This window comes from Mobula birostris, chromosome 13, assembly GCF_030028105.1.
Source record: "Mobula birostris isolate sMobBir1 chromosome 13, sMobBir1.hap1, whole genome shotgun sequence".
Classification (NCBI taxonomy): Eukaryota; Metazoa; Chordata; class Chondrichthyes; order Myliobatiformes; family Myliobatidae; genus Mobula; species Mobula birostris.
In genome coordinates, this window is record NC_092382.1 from 33,185,045 (window position 1) to 33,208,269 (window position 23,225).

At 56.4% G+C, this 23,225-nt stretch overlaps 1 protein-coding gene across 1 annotated transcript; it reads left to right on the forward strand.

The window, feature by feature from the left end:
• The first annotated feature begins 454 nt into the window (after positions 1-454).
• On the forward strand, positions 455-21,126 carry ndufv1 (NADH:ubiquinone oxidoreductase core subunit V1). Its single transcript, XM_072274862.1, has 11 exons — positions 455-545; positions 4,220-4,321; positions 11,589-11,671; positions 13,161-13,331; positions 13,906-14,089; positions 15,761-15,950; positions 16,079-16,291; positions 18,490-18,656; positions 19,314-19,395; positions 19,792-19,937; positions 20,828-21,126. The coding sequence occupies exons 2-11, from the start codon at positions 4,220-4,222 to the stop codon at positions 20,909-20,911; spliced, it is 1,422 nt and encodes a 473-aa protein (XP_072130963.1). The 5' UTR covers positions 455-545; the 3' UTR covers positions 20,912-21,126.
• The last annotated feature ends 2,099 nt before the right edge of the window (positions 21,127-23,225 follow it).

Below are 23,225 nucleotides of genomic sequence, written 5' to 3' on the forward strand. Positions count from 1 at the left end.
ATGGGAGATGGGGGCGGGATTTCCGCGCGGCCAATAGAGGAGAAAAGGTTGGGGGGAATGGCAGCAACAGGTGAGAAAGAGATGATTGGACGCCCCGGCCAATGGGAGAGGGCTGGAAGCTGCGGCCAATGAGAGGGAGAGGGCTGGAAGCTCCGGCCAATGAGAGGGAGAGGGCTGGATTCACGACCAATGAAAAGGAGAGGGCTGGTGTCCCGACCGATGAGCGGGAGAGTGATGTCCCTCCGGTCCAATCGGAGAGGTTCTGTTGGAGAAGGCGGGCCATGGGTGGCAGAGTGATAGGAACACTGGCGAATCGGAGGGCGAGCGCGGCGGGACCCGAGCGACGGAGGGAGCACGCCCCAGCCCGTCAGAGAGGGGGAGCGGGACGTATGCGCGGGCGCTTGCCCCTCTCCAAGATGGCGGAGGTTGGCCGCAGTATTACGGAGTGGCGGGTTCCCCGAACAAAGGTGGCGCTGGGGCGGTGCACGTGACCCTGTGGCGTTTCCGCTTCCGGGCTGAGAGAGCGAGCGATCGAAGAGGTGAAGGTGAGTGAGGGAGGGGAGGAGGGAGTGAGGGAGAGGAGAGGAGGGGATGTGAGGGAATGAGTGAGGGAGAGGAGGGGAGGGAATGAGTGAGGGAGAGGAGGGGAGGAGGGAGTGAATGAGTGAGGGAGGGGAGGAGGGAGTGAGGGAGAGGAGGGAGTGTGAGGGAGAGGAGGAGGGAGGGAATGAGTGAGGGAGAGGAGGGGAGGGAATGAGTGAGGGGGAGGGAGTGAGGGAGAGGAGGTGAGGGAATGAGTGAGGGAGAGGAGGGGAGGGAATGAGTGAGGGAGAGGAGGGAATGAGTGAGGGGGAGGGAGTGAGGGAGAGGAGGGGAGGGAATGAGTGAGGGAGAGGAGGGGAGGGAATGAGTGAGGGAGGGGAGGGAATGAGTGAGGGGGAGGGAGTGAGGGAGAGGAGGGGAGGGAATGAGTGAGGGAGAGGAGGGGAGGGAATGAGTGAGGGAGAGGAGGGGAGGGAATGAGTGAGGGAGAGGAGGGAATGAGTGAGGGAGGGGAGGGAATGAGTGAGGGAGAGGAGGGGAAGGGATGTGAGGGAGAGGGAATGAATGTGAGGGAGAGGAGGGGGAATGAATGTGAGGGAGAGGAGGGGGAGTGAATGTGAGGGAGAGGAGGGGAGGGAATGTGAGGGAGAGGAGGGGAGGGAATGTGAGGGAGAGGAGGGGAGGGAATGTGAGGGAGAGGAGGGGAGGGGATGTGAGGGAGAGGAGGGGAGGGGATGTGAGGGAGAGGAGGGGGAATGAATGTGAGGGAGAGGAGAGGAGGGGATGTGAGGGAGAGGAGGGGAGGGGATGTGAGGGAGAGGAGGGGAGGGAATGAGTGAGAGTGGGGGGATGTGAGGGAGAGGAGGGGGAATGAATGTGAGGGAGAGGAGAGGAGGGGATGTGAGGGAGAGGAGGGGGAATGAATGTGAGGGAGAGGAGGGGAGGGGATGTGAGGGAGAGGAGGGGGAATGAATGTGAGGGAGAGGAGGGGAGGGGATGTGAGGGAGAGGAGGGGAGGGGATGTGAGGGAGGGGAGGGAGAGGGAATGAGTGAGGGAGGGGAGGGAATGAGTGAGGGAGGGGAGGGAATGAGTGAGGGAGGGGAGGGAATGAGTGAGGGAGAGGAGGGGAGGGAATGAGTGAGGGAGAGGAGGGGAGGGAATAAGTGAGGGAGAGGATGGGAGGGAATGAGTGAGAGTGGGGGGATGTGAGGGAGAGGAGGGGGAGTGAATGTGAGGGAGAGGAGGGGAGGGAATGAGTGAGGGAGAGGAGGGGAGGGAATGAGTGAGGGAGAGGAGGGAATGAGTGAGGGAGGGGAGGGAATGAGTGAGGGAGAGGAGGGGAAGGGATGTGAGGGAGAGGGAATGAATGTGAGGGAGAGGAGGGGGAATGAATGTGAGGAAGAGGAGGGGGAGTGAATGTGAGGGAGAGGAGGGGAGGGAATGTGAGGGAGAGGAGGGGAGGGAATGTGAGGGAGAGGAGGGGAGGGGATGAGTGAGGGAGGGGAGGGGATGTGAGGGAGAGGAGGGGAGGGGATGTGAGGGAGAGGAGGGGGAATGAATGTGAGGGAGAGGAGAGGAGGGGATGTGAGGGAGAGGAGGGGAGGGGATGTGAGGGAGAGGAGGGGAGGGAATGAGTGAGAGTGGGGGGATGTGAGGGAGAGGAGGGGGAATGAATGTGAGGGAGAGGAGGGGAGGGGATGTGAGGGAGAGGAGGGGAGGGGATGTGAGGGAGGGGAGGGAGAGATAATGAGTGAGGGAGGGGAGGGAATGAGTGAGGGAGGGGAGGGAATGAGTGAGGGAGAGGAGGGGAGGGAATGAGTGAGGGAGAGGAGGGGAGGGAATAAGTGAGGGAGAGGATGGGAGGGAATGAGTGAGAGTGGGGGGATGTGAGGGAGAGGAGGGGGAGTGAATGTGAGGGAGAGGAGGGGAGAGAATGTGAGGGAGGGGAGGAAGAGGGAATGAGTGAGGGAGAGGATGGGAGGGAATGAGTGAGGCAGAGGGGGAGGAAATGAGGGAGGGGGTGGGAGTGAGGGAGAGGAGGGGAGGGAATGAGTGAGGGAGAGGAGGGGAGGGAATGAGTGAGGGAGAGGTGGGGAGTGAATGAGTGAGGGAGAGGGGGAGGGAGTGAGGGAGAGGAGGGGGAATGAATGTGAGGGAGAGGAGAGGAGGGGATGTGAGGGAGGGGAGGGAGAGGGAATGAGTGAGGGAGAGGAGGGAGAGGGAATGAGTGAGGGAGGGGAGGGAATGAGTGAGGGAGGGGAGGGAATGAGTGAGGGAGAGGAGGGGAGGGAATGAGTGAGGGAGAGGATGGGAGGGAATGAGTGAGAGTGGGGGGATGTGAGGGAGAGGAGGGGGAGTGAATGTGAGGGAGAGGAGGGGAGAGAATGTGAGGGAGAGGAGGGGAGTGAATGTGAGGGAGGAGAGGAAGAGGGAATGAGTGAGGGAGAGGAGGGGAGGGAATAAGTGAGGGAGAGGATGGGAGGGAATGAGTGAGAGTGGGGGGATGTGAGGGAGAGGAGGGGGAGTGAATGTGAGGGAGAGGAGGGGAGAGAATGTGAGGGAGAGGAGGGGAGAGAATGTGAGGGCGAGGAGGGGAGTGAATGTGAGGGAGCGAAGGAAGAGAGAATGAGTGAGGGAGAGGATGGGAGGGAATGAGTGAGGCAGAGGGGGAGGAAATGAGGGAGGGGTGGGAGTGAGGGAGAGGAGGGGAGGGGGTGGGAGTGAGGGAGAGGAGGGGAGGGAATGAGTGAGGGGGAGGTGGGGAGTGAATGAGTGAGGGAGAGGGGGAGGGAGTGAGGGAGAGGAGGGAATGTGAGGGAGAGGAGGGGGAGTAAATGTGAGGGAGAGGAGTGGAGGGAATGAGTGAGGGAGAGGAGTGGAGGGAATGAGTGAGGGAGAGGATGGGAGGGAATGAGTGAGGGAGAGGAGGGGAGAGAATGGGAGGGGAGGGAGAGGAGGGAGAGGGAATGAGTGAGGGAGGGGAGGGGGAGGGATTGAGTGAGGGAGAGGAGGGGAAGGAATGAGTGAGGGAGAGGAGGTGGATAGAGCAGGGCAAATGGAGAGGAGGGAGGGAGAGGGGATTGGGGAATGAGGGAGGGAGTGGTGAGTGAGGGTGAGGAAGAGGGAAAGGAGTGGAGACATGATAGAGGTGTACAAGATAATAAGAGGAACAGATAGAGTGGATAGCCAGCGCCTCTTCCCCAGGGCACCACTGCTCAATACAAGAGGACATGGCTTTAAGGTAAGGGGTGGGAAGTTCAAGGGGGATATTAGATGAAGGTTTTTTACTCAGAGAGTGGTTGGTGCATGGAATGCACTGCCTGAGTCAGTGGTGGAGGCAGATACACTAGTGAAGTTTAAGAGACTACTAGACAGGTATATGGAGGAATTTAAGGTGTGGGGGGGGGTTATACAGGAGGCAGGGTTTGAGGGTCGGCAGAACATTGTGGGCCGAAGGGCCTGTAATGTGCTGGACTATTCTACGTTCTAAGCACAGGGGAGGGTTTCCCTGGGACACTCGGGGGGCGGGGGTGGAGCTGGTTATGGAAGGACAAGGGGCTCAAATCACGTCAAGGGCTCGATACGGGTGGAGGGGCTGGGTTGTTTCCATTTTCGACTTAAGAGGCAAATGGCCTCCCCCACCCCCCTCTCTCTCTCTCTCTCTCCCCCCTCCAGATGCTGTCGGTGACTCGGCTGTGGGGCTGTTTCCGCCCTCCCCTCCTCTCCCCGTCGCCCGCCTCCCGCGCGGTGCGCCACCTCGCCTCGGCCCCCCAGCAGGTAAGTCTTCGGCCCTCCCCCCTCCATCCCGTTCCAGCCCCGACCGAGAGCGCCAGTCAGCCCAACTTCCCCCCCCGCCCCCCCCTCCCCCGCCACTCTTCTCAGAGTTCGGGAGTGTCCAGCCTCGGCTTTATCAAACTCCGGTGGGGCCCCGTACCAGGGCTACTGCGTCCAGTTCCGGTCACCCCGCTACGGGAAGGACGTCGCAGCGTCGGAGAGGGGGCAGAAGAGGTTCGCCGGGGGACCGCCCGGTTTGGAGGGCGCGCGCGCTCTCGCCAGAGGCCGGACAAACCCCGGGTTGCTTCCCCCGGAGTGAGGGGAGATCCGAGGGAGGTTTACAGGATTGCGAGAGACGTGCCCCGTTCCCCCAGGGGTCGAAACGTCTCGTCCCAGGGAGGCCGGAGATCGAAAGCTGACGTTATGCATCAGCAGGGCCAGAGTAAGCGCTCGGCGCGGACTGGAAGGGGCCGAGGCCGCAATCGTTAGGCGGTCGCGCGGGGAAGGGCGGCCTCCCTCACCCAGTCCCCTTCTTGCACGGGTCACTGGGGTTTTTTTGAGGACGGCCTGCTCTGAGCAGATTTACAGCGGTGCCTTAGTCTTCCCATTTCCTGATGGTTGACTTCACTGTACGGGACGTTCAGAGACTTGGAAATGTTCTTGTGTCCATCTCCTGAGTTGCGCTTTTCAATAACCTTCTTGCGGAGTTGCTTGGAGCCCTCGTTTGCCTTCACGGCGTAGTTTTCGCCGGGGTACTGACTCACCAGCAGTTGGACCTTCCAGATACAGGTCTATTTTCACTCCAGATCAATTGAGACACCTTGACTGCACACGGTCATCTCCGTTTCACTAATTATCTGACTTCTAAAACCAATTAGCTGCACCGGTGCTGATTTGGTGTGTCGTGTTATGGTGGGGGGGGGGGGGCGGTGGTGAATACTTTTATCAATTATTTTGTGCTTTATATTTGTCATTAATTCATAGAAACTACAGCACAGAAACAGGCCTCTTGGCCCTTCTTGGCTGTGAACCATTTTCTGCCTAGTCCCACTGACCTGCACACGGACCATATCCCTCCATACACCTCCCATCCATGTATCTGTCCAATTTATTCTTAAATGTTAAAAAAGAACCCACATTTACCACCTCGTCTGGCAGCTCATTCCACACTCCCACCACTCTCTGTGTGAAGAAGCCCCCCCTAATGTTCCCTTTAAACTTTTCCCCCCTCACCCTTAACCCATGTCCTCTGGTTTTTTTCTCCCCTTGCCTCAGTGGAAAAAGCCTGCTTGCATTCACTCTCTCTATACCCATCATAATTTTATATACCTCTATCAAATCTCCCCTCATTCTTCTACGCTCCAGGGAATAAAGTCCTAACCTATTCAACCTTTCTCTGTAACTGAGTTTCTCAAGTCCCGGCGACATCCTTGTAAACCTTCGCTGCACTCTTTCAACCTTATTTATATCCTTCCTGTAATTTGGTGACCAAAACTGAACACAATACTCCAGATTCGGCCTCACCAATGCCTTATACAACCTCATCATAACATTCCAGCTCTTATACTCAATACTTCGATTAATAAAGGCCAATGTACCAAAAGCTCTCTTTACGACCCTATCTACCTGTGACGCCACTTTTAGGGAATTTTGTATCTGTATTGCCAGATCCCTCTGTTCTACTGCACTCCTCAGTGCCTTACCATGAACCCTGTATGTTCTACCTTGGTTTGTCCTTCCAACGTGCAATACCTCACACTTGTCTGTATTAAACTCCATCTGCCATTTTTCAGCCCATTTTTCCAGCTGGTCCAAGTCCCTCTGCAGGCTCTGAAAACCTTCCTCACTGTCTACTACACCTCCAATATTTGTATCATCAGCAAATTTGCTGATCCAATTTACCACATTATCATCCGGATCATTGATATAGATGACAAATCACTTTGCGGAGATCTGCTTTCACCTTGACGTCTTTTTCCGTTGATCGGTGTCGAAGCAGCCAAGTTAAATCTGCGCTGATTCAGTGTTGTTAAACAACAAGACATGGCAACTTCCGAAGGGGTGGGGTGAATACTTTGTGTGTCTGTTAGGTAAGTATTGCAAAAGTAGAAATTAAAGAGTGGTGGGGTAGTGTTGATGTGTGCAAGTGTCCACTCAGAGATGGGACGGCGGAGGGGAGGAAGCTGTTCCTGAATCACTGAGTGTGTGCCTCCAGGCTCCTGTCCCTCCTCCCTGACGGTGGCGTTACGTAACCAGCCACAATCGAGTCAGGTTATATAAAAACAACCAAACCTTTATTGAACACGGACGTTGTTGTTGTTCGTCCCTCGTAGTCGAAGATGACCGCGGCTTCAAAGTCAAATGGGAGGTTGGTGGCTGTGGGTCCGGAGGTCTCCTGGCCCTGACGGCTCGCCCACATGTGGGACGCAAGTGGGCGGGTGCTGCTCGGGCCTTGCGCACAGCACGCTTTCGTTGCGCCTGACTTCAGCCGCACGGGCTCCTGTGGTGATCTTGCTGCGCCAAGCTGGACGGTCGAGGGCAAGCGTCTCCCACGTGTTGATGTCGACACCCAGGCCTTTGAGGGACGCTTTGAGGCAGTCTTTGTAAAGTTTCTTCTGCCCCCCGACTGAGCGCTTGCCCTGACACAGTTCTCCGTACAGCAGCTGCTCAGGCAATCGGCTGTCTGGCATTCTGACCACATGTCCAGCCCACCTGGCTTGGGCTTTCAGCAGGAGGGTGTAGACGCTGCAGAGCCCAGCTCGTTCCAGGATTTCCGTGTCGGGGACTTTGTCCTGCCACCTGATGTGGAGGAGTCTGCGGAGACAGCTCAGGTGAAAGTGGTTGAGCTGTTTGGCGTGTCTCCTGTAGACAGTCCAGGTCTCGCTGGCGTAAAGGAGGGTGGTAAGGACCACTGCACAGTAGACCTTCAGCTTGGTGGTAAGGCTGAGTCCTCCCTGCTCCCAGACGCTCTCACGGAGTCTCCCAAAGGCGGCGCTGGCTTTGGCAATCCTGTTGTTGACCTCAGCGTCCATGTTCACTGCGCGAGAGAGTATGCTGAGAGTAAAAACAAACGGAGACCTTAACCGGAAGTTAACGGCCATGTGGCCGTTCAACAAATCGCCGCTCGGTACTGCTTCTTAACGCGATAAATGCGAGAACTGTTCTTAAAGCGGTAAAGTCAAACACACAGTTCTTAAAATGGTAAATTCGGAAGTCCAACCGATTTATACGCTCGATTGGGGGAGACTTCTCTGGAGGGGGATTTCTTCATCGACGCGACTTTCCTGCTGGTTCACGATGAAGGAAATAAACGGCTTAAAAACGACTTTTCCAGAGAGCAAACCCTGCATGAGCTTCCTATCTCTTTCGGCAGGAGTTATCTTCAATGCAGGTCGCTACTTCTTCAAACGAAGACTCAATGAGGTCGATCATTTATTAAACTGCCGAACGTTACCAACTTCTCTTAATCCTTCATATCCTGTACTTCGATAAAGTCTTCACTCTGACATGGGTTAAGGTTAATTATAGCATCTGAAATATACGGGGGGGGGGAATGTCGGAAAGGAAGAGAGTTATAGTACTTAGGAAATTTTGGTCACCAAATTACAGGAAGGATATAAATAAGGTTGAAAGAGTGCAGAGAAGGTTTACAAGGATGTTGCCGGGACTTGAGAAACTCAGTTACAGAGAAAGGTTGAATAGGTTGGGACTTTATTCCCTGGAGCGTAGAAGAATGAGGGGAGATTTGATAGAGGTATATAAAATTATGATGGGTATAGAGAGAGTGAATGCAAGCAGGCTTTTTCCACTGAGGCAAGGGGAGAAAAAAACCAGAGGACATGGGTTAAGGGTGAGGGGGGGAAAGTTTAAAGGGAACATTAGTGGGGGGGGCTTCTTCACACAGAGAATGGTGGGAGTATGGAATGAGCTGCCAGACGAGGTGGTAAATGTGGGTTCTTTTTTAACATTTAAGAATAAATTGGACAGATACATGGATGGGAGGTGTATGGAGGGATATGGTCCGTGTGCAGGTCAGTGGGACTAGGCAGAAAATGGTTCAGCACAGCCAAGAAGGGCCAAAAGGCCTGTTTCTGTGCTGTAGTTTTTCTATGGTTAAATTTCTAACTTGGAGATATCTAAAAAAAAATGTATTCTTGGTAAGTTATATTTGTTAGATAATTGTTCAAAAGACATAACAGAGCCATCTAAAAATAAATCTAAAAACCGTGATATACCATTAGTCTTCCAAATTTGAAAGGCACGGTCCGTGGAAGAGGGGGGAAAGAATATGTTACCTAAAATAGGAATCGCAAGCCCACATTGATTGAGACCGAAAAATTTTCGGAATTGAAACCAAATACGTAAGGTATATTTAACTTTCGGGTTACAAACCTGTTTGTGGCGTTTCAAATCGGAAGGAGGAGAAGAACCTAAGATGGAGCCCAAGTGCATAACCTGGAGCAGATTGTAATTCCAATACTACCCTTTTAGGAATGGATAGTGTATCTTGATCAAGTAACCAAAATTTCATATGACGAATATTAATTGCCCAATAATAGAATCTAAAGTTAGGTAATGCCAAACCTCCATCTCTCTTAGCTTCCTACCCAGTCTCGGGTTTTTATTCTGCCAAATAAATGAAATTTTAAGAGTCAACTTTGTCAAAAAGAGGATTTTGGAGCAAAAATCGGTAGTGCCTGAAATACGTATGAAAATTTTGGCAGAATAAACGTCTTAACAGCATTAATACGACCCATCAAAGTTAAATGAAGTGGAGACCGTTTAAATAAAAGTTGCGTAACGTGATCGATTAAGGGTAGGAAATTAGACACGGACGAACGTTCTAGCTGGGGGGGAAACAAACTGAATCACCAGGGGTCTTCCCTTTTATACCCGTGGTGAACGTGTCATCACGTGACCTCACATGGTCGGGGAAATCACATCAGGTAACCTCCAAAAGACCGTTACATCATTCTCACAAGAAAGTCACAAGATCTCCTTGAGGTGGGTAACAGTAGCAGTGAGAAGCAGGAATGTGCTGGGTGATGGGGGTCCTTAATGGGGGAGTTAACTAAGTTCACAACTTTTCTGCAGTATCTTTCGGTCCTGTGGAGTAGCCACCCACCCTATACCAGACAGTAATGCAGCCTGTCTGAATGCTCTTCTCGGACAGCTATAGAGGTTTCCGAGTGCTTTGGCTGACGAGGCGAATCTCCTCGAGCTCCTAATGAGATACAACCTTCTTTGAAACTACATCGACATGTCAGGTCCAGGTTAGGTCCTCGGAGGTGTTGACACCCAGGCGCTTGAGATTGCTCGCTCCCTCCACTTCTGATCCCCCGGTGAGGATTGGTCAGTGTTCCCTCGTCTTAGCCCCTTCTGGAGGGTGTATTCTGAGGCTGTGTCCTCTGGTCCGAGACTCCCCCACTACAGGAAACATCCTCTCCACATCCACTCTATCTGTGTCCTCTGGTCCTAGACTCCCCCACTACAGGAAACATCCTCTCCACATCCACTCTATCTGCGTCCTCTGGTCCTAGACTCCCCCCACTATAGGAAACATCCTCTCCACATCCACTCTATCTGTGTCCTCTGGTCCTAGACTCCCCCACTATAGGAAACATCCTCTCCACATCCACTCTATCTGTGTCCTCTGGTCCTAGACTCCCCCACTACAGGAAACATCCTCTCCACATCCACTCTATCTGTGTCCTCTGGTCCTAGACTCCCCCCACTATAGGAAACATCCTCTCCACATCCACTCTATCTGTGTCCTCTGGTCCTAGACTCCCCCACTACAGGAAACGTCCTCTCCACATCCACTCTATCTGTGTCCTCTGGTCCTAGACTCCCCCACTGTAGGAAACATCCTCTCCACATCCACTCTATCTGTGTCCTCTGGTCCTAGACTCCCCCACTGTAGGAAATATCCTCTCCACATCCACTCTATCTGTGTCCTCTGGTCCTAGACTCCCCCACCACAGGAAACATCCTCTCCACACCCACTCTATCGAGGCCTTTCACCATTCGATAGATTTCAATGAGATCTCTCTCCCCCCTCCCCCCCATTCTGAATTCCAGCGAGTATAGTCCCAGGCGACTGAATCTCTCCTCATAGGTTAACCCCCTCATCTCTGGAATCAACCTGGTGAACCACCTCTGCACTGCCTCCAAAGCCAGTATATCCTTCCTCAAGTATGGAGACCAGAACTGCACACAGTACTCCAGGTGCGGCCTCACCAGTACCCTGTATAGTTGCAGCATGACCTCCCTGCTCTTGAATTCAATCCCTCTAGCAATGAAGGCCAACGTCCCGTTTCCCTTCTCGATAGCCTGCAAGCCGCCCTTTTGCGATTCGTCACAATCCCGGAATCATGTTCCTGACTGGCTCCGCACAGGACCGAGCTAGCTGCCCCTGATTAGGCCGGGGGTTTTCCAAATGCCCCTCAGTCCTGACGCTGAGAATTCTTTCCGGTAACTTCCGGACTGCCAGCGGGAGAGTCGCCACTCTCTCGTCCCCAGAGTGATCCGGGTCCCCTTCTTCACCGGTGAATCAGTGTTAGCCGCCCGCCCATTCACCTCCATACGGGGCATTTCCCTGTCCCTCGACACTCCCCACCGTTCACGGTGTGTGTCCCACCCTCGTATGTCGAGGTCCCCCTGTCCCTCGACACTCCCCACCCTTCACGGTGCGTGTCCCGCCCTCGTACGCCGAGGTCCCCCTGTCCCTCGACACTCCCCACCGTTCACGGTGTGTGTCCCACCCTCGTACACCGAGGTCCCCCTGTCCCTCGACACTCCCCACCGTTCACGGTGTGTGTCTTACCCTCGTACGCTGAGGTCCCCCTGTCCCCTCGACACTCCCCTCCGTTCACGTTGCGTGTCCTACCCTCGTACGCTGAGGTCCCCCTGTCCCCTCGACACTCCCCTCCGTTCACGTTGCGTGTCCTACCCTCGTACGCTGAGGTCCCCCTGTCCCTCGACACTCCCCACCATTCATGTTGTGTGTTCCACCCTCGTACGCTGAGGTCCCCCTGTCCCTTGACACTCCCCACCCTTCACGGTGCGTGTCCCACCCTCGTACACCGAGGTCCCCCCGTCCCTCGACACTCCCCTCCGTTCACGTTGCGTGTCCTACCCTCGTACGCCGAGATCCCTCTCTCCCTCGACTCCCCCCCCCCCAGCCATTCACAGTTCTCTCCCTCCCTATGGGTTGTCAGAGTCTGCATGGGATCTCACTGACGACTGTGCCCCTCCCTTCCCATCACAGGAGGCTCCCGCCAAGACCAAATACGGCCCGCTTAAGGACGAGGACCGTATCTTCACCAACCTGTACGGCAGGCACGACTGGAGGTGAGAGACACTCCCTAACTGAGGCGAGAGGGGAGATGGTCGCATGCTCAGGGAGGGAGATGTTCTCTCACTGCAAGAGGAGGAAAATGGGGACGCTCTCTAACGTGGATAACATCACAGTGATGCTTCCAAACAGTAGAAGGGAAAATGGCAGGCACTCCACTGCGGGGGGACGGAATTTGTGGACCTTCCCTAATTTGGTGTTGGGGAATTTGTGGACATTACCTAATTTAGGGGTTGGGGTATTTGTGGATGCCCCCTAATAGAGTTGGGGCACTTGTAGACGTTCCCTTAGGGAAGGGATGGTGAATTTGTGGACGTTCCCTAAACCCAGTGTTGGGTTATTTGTTGACGTTCCTTAATTCAGGGGTTGAGGTATTTGTGGATGTCCCCTAACAGAGAAGTAGGGGAATTTGTGGACGTTCCCTCAGAGAAGGGAGGGTGAATTTGTGACGTTCCCTAATTCGATGTACGGGAATTTGTAGATGTTCCCTAATTCAGGGGCTGAGGATATTTGATGTCCGCTAATAGAGGAGTTGGTAAATTTGCGGACGTTCCCTAATTCAGGGGTTTGGGAATTTGTGGACGTCCCCTAATTCGATGTATTGGGATTTGTGTAATTCAGGGGCTGATGTATTTATGGACGTCCCCTAATAGAGGAGTTGGTAAATTTGTGGATGTTCTCTAATGGATCATTTGGGTAATTTGCGGACATTCCCTAATTCAGGGGTTGGAGATTTTTGTGGTCGTTCCCTCATTCGGGGTTGGGGTATTTTGTGGTCGTTCCCTCAGAGAGGTGTTGGGCAATTTGTGGACGTTCCCTGAGAGAGGCATTGGCGAATTTCTGGACTGTTCACTCATTCAGGGGCTGGAGAATTTGTGGACGTTCCCTAAGATCATTTGGGCAATTTGCGGACATTCCCTAATTCAGGGGTTGGGGTATTTTGGGGACGTTCCCTCAGAGAGCAGTTGGGGAATTTGTGGACGTTCCCTAATAAAGCATTTGGGTAATTTGTGGACGTTCCCTCACTCAGGGGTTGGGGTATTTGTGGATGTTCCCTGAGAGAGGAGTTGGCGAATTTCTGGACTGTTCCCTCATTCAGGGGCTGGAGAATTTGTGAACGTTCCCTAATAGACCATTTGGGTAATTTGTGGACGTTCCCTCGCTCAGGGGTTGGGGTATTTCTGGACGTCCCCTGTTTTGAGTGATGGAACTTCCTAGGTGTTCACTTTTTAAGGGCTGGGGGGACTTGTGAGGCTCCCTTACTTCACGGGATGGGGTGTCTTGTTCAAGGCCCCCAGGGCGAAGGGTTATGAATTGCAGGAGGTGAACATTAAGCACTCCCTGTGAGGGAAAACTCAGACGCTCCCTTACTCACAGCGGAAATGGGGGGCACTCCCTCGCTGTGGGGCTATGACAGTGCGTAACTCTTTCCCCTCTCCCCGTCTCTCTCTCTCTTCACACTCTCCTCCGCTCTCATCCTCCCAGGCTGAAGGGGGCGCTACGGCGGGGAGACTGGTACAAGACGAAGGAGATCCTGCTGAAGGGGGCGGACTGGATCCTCGGCGAGGTGAAGACCTCCGGCCTGAGGGGTCGGGGAGGGGCCGGATTTCCCACCGGCATGAAGTGGGGATTCATGAACAAGCCTTCAGACGGCAGGTGAGGAGACAGCTTCACCCCGTGTCCGACCCCGGGAGTGTGTGACGGGACGGTGTGGAGGGAGCTTCACCCCGTGTCTGACCCCTGGAGTGTGTGACGGGACGGTGTGGAGGGAGATTCACTCTGTGTCTGACCCCGGGAGTGTGTGACGGGATGGTGCGGAGGGAGATTCACTCTGTGTCTGACCCCGGGAGTGTGTGACGGGACGGTGCGGAGGGAGATTCACTCTGTGTCTGACCCCGGGAGTGTGTGATGGGAGAGTGCGGAGGGAGATTCACTCTGTGTCCGACCCGGGAATGTGTGACGGGACGGTGTTGGAGGGGGATTCACTCTGTGTCTGACCCCGGGAGTGTGTGATTGGGACGGTGCGGAGGGAGATTCACTCTGTGTCTGACCCCGGGAGTGTGTGATGGGACGGTGTGGAGGGAGATTCACTCTGTGTCTGACCCCGGGAGTGTGTGATGGGACAATGTGGAGGGAGATTCACTCTGTGTCTGACCCCGGGATTGAGTGACGGGACGGTGCGGAGGGAGGTTCACTCTGTGTGTTTGACTCCCGTCGTTTCCTGCCGCAGGCCCAAGTACCTGGTGGTGAATGCAGACGAGGGGGAGCCGGGCACCTGCAAGGACCGTGAGATTATGAGACACGACCCCCACAAGTTGATCGAGGGTTGCCTCGTTGCGGGGCGGTCTATGGGCGCCCGAGCAGCCTATATCTACATCCGTGGGGAGTTCTACAACGAGGCTTCAAACCTTCAGGCGAGTCTGTCGGTCCAGGGTTCCCCGCATCCTCTCCAGCCATCACGTCTCCGTCACCCCCTCCCTCCTCTGCACCCCTCCCCGTCTCCGTCACCCCCCTCCCTCCCCCACACCCCCTTCCCATCTCCGTCACCCCCTCCCTCCCCCACACCCCTCCCCGTCTCTGTCACCCTCTCCCTCCTCTGCACCCCTCCCCATCCCTGTCACCCCCTCCCTCCTCTGCACCCCTCCCCGTCTCCGTCACCCCCCTCCCTCCCCCACACCCCTTCCCATCTCCGTCACCCCCTCCCTCCCCCACACCCCTCCCCGTCTCCGTCATCCTCTCCCTCCTCTGCACCCCTCCCCATCCCTGTCACCCCCTCCCTCCCCTATGCCCCTGCCCGTCTCCATCACCCCCTCCCTCCCCGACATCCCTCCCCATCTCCGTCATCCACTCCCTCCCCTACACCCCTCCCCGTCTCCGTCACCCCCTCCTTCCCCTACACCCCTCCCCATCTCCGTCACCCTCTCCCTCCTCTGCACCCTTCCCCGTCTCCGTCGCCCCCTCGCTCTCCGTTTCCGTCACTCCCTTCTTCCCCTACACCCCTCCCTGTCTCGATAACCTCCTCCCTCCTCAACCCCTTGCCCCATTGACGGACCAGCCGTATCCCTCTAAACCTTTCCTATCCGTGTCCCTGTCCGAGTGTCGTGACCGTACCTGCCTCGACCACTTCCCCTGGCAGCTCGTTCCATAGACGGACCACCCTCTGGGTGAAAAACCTGCCCCCCGGGGTCCCCAGTGAAGTCTGTCGGACAGAGGAGTGCCGAGGGGACGAGTTGGAAGGGAGACCGGGGCAGTATGTGCTGCGAGAGGGAGTGAGCGGGACAGCTGAGGGAGAAATAGTGTGGCGGGATAGGATGGAGAGGGGGGTGAGAGGGGAGTTTGGTGTGCTCGGGAGGGAGGACACAGTCTAGGACCAGAGGACAGAGATAGAGTGGATGTGGAGAGGATGTTTCCTGTAGTGGGGGAGTCTCGGACCAGAGGACACAGATAGAGTGGATGTGGAGAGGATGTTTCCTATAGTGGGGGAGTCTGGGACCAGAGGACACAGATAGAGTGGATGTGGAGAGGATGTTTCCTATAGTGGGGGAGTCTGGGACCAGAGGACACAGATAGAGTGGATGTGGAGAGGATGTTTCCTGTAGTGGGGGAGTCTAGGACCAGAGGACACAGATAGAGTGGATGTGGAGAGGATGTTTCCTGTAATGGGGGAGTCTGGGACCAGAGGACACAGATAGAGTGGATGTGGAGAGGATGTTTCCTGTAGTGGGGGAGTCTGGGACCAGAGGACACAGATAGAGTGGATGTGGAGAGGATGTTTCCTGTAGTGGGGGAGTCTAGGACCAGAGGACACAGATAGAGTGGATGTGGAGAGGATGTTTCCTGTAGTGGGGGAGTCTAGGACCAGAGGGCCTAACACCCTCCCCTCCCTCCGAGTGAAGTTTCTCCTCACCCTCCCCCCTTCGAACCTCTGACCTTCCACCCTCCGACCTGTGTCCCCGCCCCCCAGGGTCGTCGTCTCGCCCAGCCTCGGCGGGCCGGCGGAGGTGGGGAAGAGGGGGGGGGTTTGCGGGGGGAGGATCTGAGAGTCTCGCCGGGAGTCTGACCCCCCTCCTTTCCCCTCCGGACAGGTGGCCATCGGAGAGGCCTACCAGGCCGGCCTGATCGGCCGGAACGCCTGCGGCTCCGGCTACGACTTCGATGTCTTCGTCTTCCGCGGGGCGGGGGCCTACATCTGCGGCGAGGAGACGGCCCTGATCGAGTCCATGGAGGGCAAGCAGGGGAAGCCCAGGCTGAAGCCCCCCTTCCCTGCCGACGTGGGTAAGGTCGGGGCGTGAGGGAGGGAGGGAAATGAGGGACAGCAGCGGAGGCAGTGCCGGATTAATTTTCGCGGACGATCCCCCTCGCCCCCCTCCCCCTTTCACACTCTCCCCTCTCTCTCCCCCCAGGGGTGTTCGGCTGCCCCACCACGGTGGCCAACGTGGAGACGGTGGCCGTGTCCCCGAGCATCTGCCGGCGCGGCGGCGCCTGGTTCCACGGCCTCGGGCGGGAGAGGAACTCAGGCACCAAGCTCTTCAACATCTCGGGCCACGTGAACAACCCCTGCACCGTGGAGGAGGAGATGTCCGTCCCCCTGCGGGAGCTGATCGAGAGGCACGCTGGTGAGCGGCTGTCGGCAGCCCCGCGGGGTGATTGGGGGTGGCGGGGGAGAGAGATTGAGAGAGACTGGGCATGAGAGAGAGAGGAGGGCTGGGGATGGAGAGAGACTGGGGGTCAGAGAGAGAGAGAGACTGGGGATGAGAGAGGAGGCTAGAGATGGAGAGAGAGAGAGACTGGGGGTCAGAGAGAGAGACTGGGGAGAGTGAGAGACTGGGGGGCAGGAGAGAGAGAGACTGGGGACAGAGAGAGAGAGACTGGGGTCAGAGAGAGAGAGAGACTGGGGCGTGTGAGAGAGAGACTGGGGGTGAGAGAGAGAGACGGGGGCAGAGAGAGAGACTGGGGGAGAGTGAGAGATGGGGCAGGAGAGTGGGAGACTGGGGACAGAGAGTGGGAGACTGGGGACACAGAGTGGGAGACTGGGGACAGAGAGAGAGAGAGAGAGAGACTGGGGACAGAGAGAGAGACTGGGGGAGAGTGAGAGATGGGGCAGGAGAGTGAGAGACTGGGGACAGAGATACTGATCGGGGTGCGAGTTGAACGCGGGGAGCTCGGTTGGGCCAGGGGTGCGGAATCTCCCTGCCGAGCCCACGTCGGAGGAAAGCCGGGCACAGGCTGCGCCTCTTTGCTCGGGGGGCCCAGAGGCGACGCCTCCCTCTCCTGAGGAGGTTGAGGGGAGGGAGGCGTCCGTTCCCCCTACATCTGACCCCATCCCAGGAGAAGTCTATCCGCTTCTCTTCTCTCCCCCAACCCCAGGACAGAGTCGGCCCCCTCCGGCATCTCCACATCCACTCTATCTGTGTCCTCTGGTCCTAGACTCCCCCACTACAGGAAACATCCTCTCCACATCCACTCTATCTGTGTCCTCTGGTCCTAGACTCCCCCACTACAGGAAACATCCTCTCCACATCCACTCTATCTGTGTCCTCTGGTCCTAGACTCCCCCACTACAGGAAACATCCTCTCCACATCCACTCTATCTGTGTCCTCTGGTCCTAGACTCCCACACTACAGGAAACATCCTCTCCACATCCACTCTATCTGTGTCCTCTGGTCCTAGACTCCCCCACTACAGGAAACATCCTCTCCACATCCACTCTATCTGTGTCCTCTGGTCCTAGACTCCCAACTACAGGAAACATCCTCTCCACATCCACTCTATCTGCGTCCTCTGGTCCCAGACTCACCCACTACAGGAAACATCCTCTCCACATCCACTCTATCTGTGTCCTCTGGTCCTAGACTCCCACACTACAGGAAACATCCTCTCCACATCCACTCTATCTGTGTCCTCTGGTCCTAGACTCCCCCACTACAGGAAACATCCTCTCCACATCCACTCTATCTGTGTCCTCTGGTCCTAGACTCCCACACTACAGGAAACATCCTCTCCACATCCACTCTATCTGTGTCCTCTGGTCCTAGACTCCCCCACTACAGGAAACATCCTCTCCACATCCACTCTATCTGTGTCCTCTGGTCCTAGACTCCCAACTACAGGAAACATCCTCTCCACATCCACTCTATCTGCGTCCTCTGGTCCCAGACTCACCCACTACAGGAAACATCCTCTCCACATCCACTCTATCTGTGTCCTCTGGTCCTAGACTCCCACACTACAGGAAACATCCTCTCCACATCCACTCTATCTGTGTCCTCTGGTCCTAGACTCCCCCACTACAGGAAACATCCTCTCCACATCCACTCTATCTGTGTCCTCTGGTCCGAGACTCCCCCACTATAGGAAACATCCTCTCCACGTCCACTCTTTCGAGGCCTTTTAACATTTGATTGGTTTAAATGAGATCCCCCTCCTCATTCTTCCAATCTCCAGCGAGTTCAGACACGGAACCATCAAATGCTCCTCGTACGACGACCCCTTTCAATCCCGCAATCATTCCTGTCAACCCCTCCAACGTCAGCCGATCCTTTCTCAGATACGGGGCCCAAAACCTCTCCCGAAACATATTTCCGGTGAGAGAGCTTCCTCTGTGTGTTACACAATTGAGTTGTACGTTCTGTCTCGTGCACCTGGGTGCACAAACGTTGTCTCGTTTGGCAGTGGACGTGCGTAGGGATCTTCACGTTAGTGCCCGGTTCAGAGTGGGTCGCGGTGGGAGGGTCTCGGGGAGTGGGTTGACCGCCGCAGAGGGATTTTTCCCCGACCACCTGTTCACCGCCGGCTCTCTCCCTCGGCCCGCAGGTGGGGTGACCGGGGGCTGGGACAACCTGCTGGCCGTCATTCCCGGCGGCTCCTCCACCCCGCTCATCCCGAAATCCGTCTGCGAAGACGTCATGATGGACTTCGACGCCCTGATCCAGGCGCAGACCGGCCTGGGGACGGCCGCCGTGATCGTCATGGACAAATCGGTGAGTGCAGACGGGGCACGAGGGAGCTTCACCGTGTCTGACCCCGGGAGTGTGTGATGGGACGGCGCGGAGGGAGATTCACTCTGTGTCTGACCCCGGGGGTGTGTGATGGGACGGTGTGGAGGGAGATTCACTCTGTGTCTGACCCCGGGAGTGTGTGATGGGACGGGGTGGAGGGAGATTCACTCTGTGTCTGACCCCGGGAGTGTGTGATGGGACGGCGCGGAGGGAGATTCCCTCTGTGTCTGACCCCGGGAGTGTGTGATGGGACGGCGCGGAGGGAGATTCGCTCTGTGTCTGACCCCGGGAGTGTGTGATGGGACGGCGCGGAGGGAGATTCGCTCTGTGTCTGACCCCGGGAGTGTGTGATGGGACGGCGAGGAGGGAGATTCGCTCTGTGTCTGACCCCGGGAGTGTGTGATGGGACGGCGAGGAGGGAGATTCGCTCTGTGTCTGACCCCGGGAGTGTGTGATGGGACGGTGCGGAGGGAGATTCGCTCTGTGTCTGACCCCGGGAGTGTGTGATGGGACGGTGCGGAGGGAGATTCGCTCTGTGTCCGACCCCGGGAGTGTGCGACGGGACGGTGCGGAGGGAGTTTCACCTTGTGCGTGAATTATATTTTGAATCTGTCTCCTTTTTCAATCTCCCCTCTCCAGTCAGATGTTATTCGTTGTATCGCCCGATTACTGGAATTTTATAAACACGAAAGTTGTGGACAGTGCACGCCCTGTCGAGAAGGTGAGGCAGCTCCGAAAGCCATCCAACTCGCACGCAGAGTCCCCCTGTCCCTTGACGCTCCCCACCGTTCACAGTGCGTGTCCAACCCTCGTACCCCGAGTCCCCCCGTCCCTCGACACTCCCCACCGTTCACGGTGTGTGTCCTACCCCCGTGCCCCGAGTCCCCAAGTCCCTCGACACTCCCCACCGTTCACGGTGCGTGTCCCACCCTCGTACCCCGAGTCCCCCTGTCCCTCGACACTCCCCACCGTTCACGGTGTATGTCCCACCCTCGTACGCCGAGGTCCCCCAGTCGCTCGACACTCCCCACTGTTCACGGTGCGTGTCCCACCCTCATACGCCGAGGTCCCCCAGTTGCTCGACACTCCCCACCCCTCTTCCTGCTGCCTCCCTCAGGTGTGGACTGGATGAACCAGATGATGTGGCGTTTCGTGAAGGGGAACGCACGCGAGGCGGAGATCGACATGCTGTGGGAGGTCAGCAAGCAGGTGGAGGGGCACACCATCTGTGCGCTCGGGGATGGCGCGGCCTGGCCCGTGCAGGTACGTAGAAACGTAGAAAATAGGTGCAGGAGTAGGCCATTCGGCCCTTCAGAGCCTGCACCGCCATTCAGTACGATCATGGCTGATCATCCAACTCAGAACCCTGTGCCTGCCTTCCCTCCATACCCCCTGACCCCCGTAGCCACAAGGGCCATATCTAACTCCCTCTTAAATATAGCCAATGAACTGGCCTCAACTGTTTCCTGTGGCAGAGAATTCCACAGATTCACCACTCTCTGTGTGAAGAAGTTTTTCCTAATCTCCGTCCTAAAAGGCTTCCCCTCTATCCTCAAACTGTGACCCCTCGTTCTGGACTTCCCCAACATCGGGAACAATCTTCCTGCATCTAGCCTGTCCGATCCCTTTAGGATTTTATACGTTTCAATCAGATCCCCCCTCAATCTTCTAAACTCCAACGAGTACAAGCCCAGTTCATCCAGTCTTTCATCATATGAAAGTCCTGCCATCCCAGGAATCAATCTGGTGAACCTTCTCTGTACTCCCTCTATGGCAAGGATTTCTTTCCTCAGATTAGGGGACCAAAACTGCACACAATACTCCAGGTGTGGTCTCACCAAGGCCTTGTACAACTGCAGTAGTACCTCCCTGCTCCTGTACTCGAATCCTCTCGCTATAAATGCCAGCATACCATTCGCCTTTTTCACCGTCTGCTGTACCTGCATGCCCACTTTCAATGACTGGTGTATAATGACACCCAGGTCTCGTTGCACCTCCCCTTTTCCTAATCGGCCACCTGGTCCGACGCCTCTCCTCGTTCCGCCCCCTCTCCGTCTCGCTCCCCTCCATCTCTCCGTCCCGTTCTCTTGCTCCATCTCTTCAATCTCTCTGTCTCTCTCCCGTCTCCCTAACTGTTCTCCCCCCCTCCGCAGGGTCTCATCCGCCACTTCCGCCCGGAGATGGAGAGCAGGATTCGAGCCTTCCGAGAGCCGGCCGCCTCGCGCGCCGCCGCCTGACGGCCTCAGGCGGACCACCGTCTGCTCCATTCCCCCCCCCCGCCCCCGGAAACCCGGCGAGTGTTGTGCGTCCGACTGCCATCTCCCCGCCTCCCCTGCTGTTCACGGGAAGCCGGGGGGGTGGGGGTTCGGTTCAGAGCCTGGTGGGGTGGGGGGGAAGACTTTTCTGTAAATCGCCGAAAGAATAAGCTGAAATAAATGTCGCGGAGTGAGAAGGTCGTCTCGCCGGCGGTTTCTGGAATCTGAGGGTTGCGGGTCCGTGCCTCGGTTTCGAGTTGACGTCTCCGTCTCGAGGTGCGGGCGGTTTGCGAGGAGCGATGGGCCGGCTGGCCGACGTCTTCCGGGCGCGGACCGCGGCCTGGTGGTGCGCGGAGGCCAGACCCAGGCGGTCAGGGCGCACACACTGGACGGTGCTCGAGGGAGAGAGGCCCGTTTGAATCGAGGGTAGGGAGCCTCGCTGGCCTCAATGGGCTCAGGAAGTGGAGACGCTGACCAAAGAGGAAACGTTTGGCGGTGAAGTCTGAGTCTGACAACTCGTTCCACAGACAGACCGCCCGTATCCCTCTAAACCTTTCCTGCCCGTGTCCCTGTCCCAGTGTCGTTAATGTACCTGCCCCGATCACTTCCTCTGGCAGCTCATTCCACAGACAGACCACCCGTATCCCTCTAAACCTTTCCTATCCGTGTCCCTGTCCGAGTGTCGTCAATGTACCTGCCTCGACCACTTCCTCTGGCAGCTCGTTCCACAGACAGACCACCCGTATCCCTCTAAACCTTTCCTGTCCGTGTCCCTGTCCGAGTGTCGTTAATGTACCTGCCCCGACCACTTCCTCTGGCAGCTCGTTCCACAGACAGACCACCCGTATCCCTCTAAACCTTTCCTATCCGTGTCCCTGTCCGAGTGTCGTCAATGTACCTGCCTCGATCACTTCCTCTGGCAGCTCGTTCCACAGACAGACCACCGCTATCCCTCTAAACCTTTCCTATCCGTGTCTTGTCTTGTCCGAGTGTCGTCAATGTACCTGCCTCGAGCACTTCCTCTGGCAGCTCATTCCATAGACAGACCACCCGTATCCCTCTAAACCTTTCCTATCCGTGTCCCTGTCAGAGTGTCGTCAATGTACCTGCCCCGACCACTTCCTCTGGCAGCTCATTCCACAGACAGACCACCCGTATCCCTCTAAACCTTTCCTATCCGTGTCCCTGTCCGAGTGTCGTCAATGTACCTGCCCCGACTACTTCCTCTGGCAGCTCATCCCACAGACAGATCACCCGTATCCCTCTAAACCTTTCCTATCCGTGTCCCTGTCCGAGTGTCGTCAATGTACCTGCCTTGACCACTTCCTCTGGCAGCTCGTTCCATAGACAGACCACCCGTATCCCTCTAAACCTTTCCTATCCGTGTCCCTGTCCGAGTGTCGTCAATGTACCTGCCCCGACCACTTCCTCTGGCAGCCTCGTTCCATAGACAGACCACCCGTATCCCTACTTTCTATATTCCCCCTAAACCTTTCCTATCCGTGTCCCTGTCCGAGTGCCGTCAATGTACCTGCCTTGACCACTTCCTCTGCAGCTCGTTCCACAGACAGATCACCCGTATCCCTCTAAACCTTTCCTATCCGTGTCCCCTGTCCGAGTGTCGTCAATGTACCTGCCCCGACCACTTCCTCTGGCAGCTCATTCCACAGACAGATCACCCGTATCCCTCTAAACCTTTCCTATCCGTGTCCCTGTCCGAGTGTCGTCAATGTACCTGCCTTGACCACTTCCTCTGGCAGCTCATTCCACAGACAGACCACCCGTATCCCTCTAAACCTTTCCTATCCGTGTCCCTGTCCGAGTGTCGTCAATGTACCTGCCCCGATCACTTCCTCTGGCAGCCTGTTCCACAGACAGACCACCCGTATCCCTCTAAACCTTTCCTATCCGTGTCCCTGTCCGAGTGTCGTCAATGTACCTGCCTTGACCACTTCCTCTGGCAGCTCATCCCACAGACAGATCACCCGTATCCCTCTAAACCTTTCCTATCCGTGTCCCTGTCCGAGTGTCGTCAATGTACCTGCCCCGACTACTTCCTCTGGCAGCTCGTCCCATAGACGGACCACCCGTACCCCTCTAAACCTTTCCTATCCGTGTCCCTGTCCGAGTGTCGTCAATGTACCTGCCTCGATCACTTCCTCTGGCAGCTCGTTCCACAGACAGACCACCCGTACCCCTCTAAACCTTTCCTATCCGTGTCCCTGTCCGAGTGTCGTCAATGTACCTGCCCCGACCACTTCCTCTGGCAGCTCGTTCCACAGACAGATCACCCGTA

Bases quoted from the DNA above. Each gene is read 5' to 3' on its own strand.
- ndufv1 (XM_072274862.1), top strand. From the start codon at position 4,220: ATGCTGTCGGTGACTCGGCTGTGGGGCTGTTTCCGCCCTCCCCTCCTC. The intron at 11,672-13,160 runs GTGAGAGACACT...TCATCCTCCCAG, and splicing joins TACGGCAGGCACGACTGGAG to GCTGAAGGGGGCGCTACGGC. The intron at 19,938-20,827 runs GTACGTAGAAAC...CCCCCTCCGCAG, and splicing joins GCGCGGCCTGGCCCGTGCAG to GGTCTCATCCGCCACTTCCG.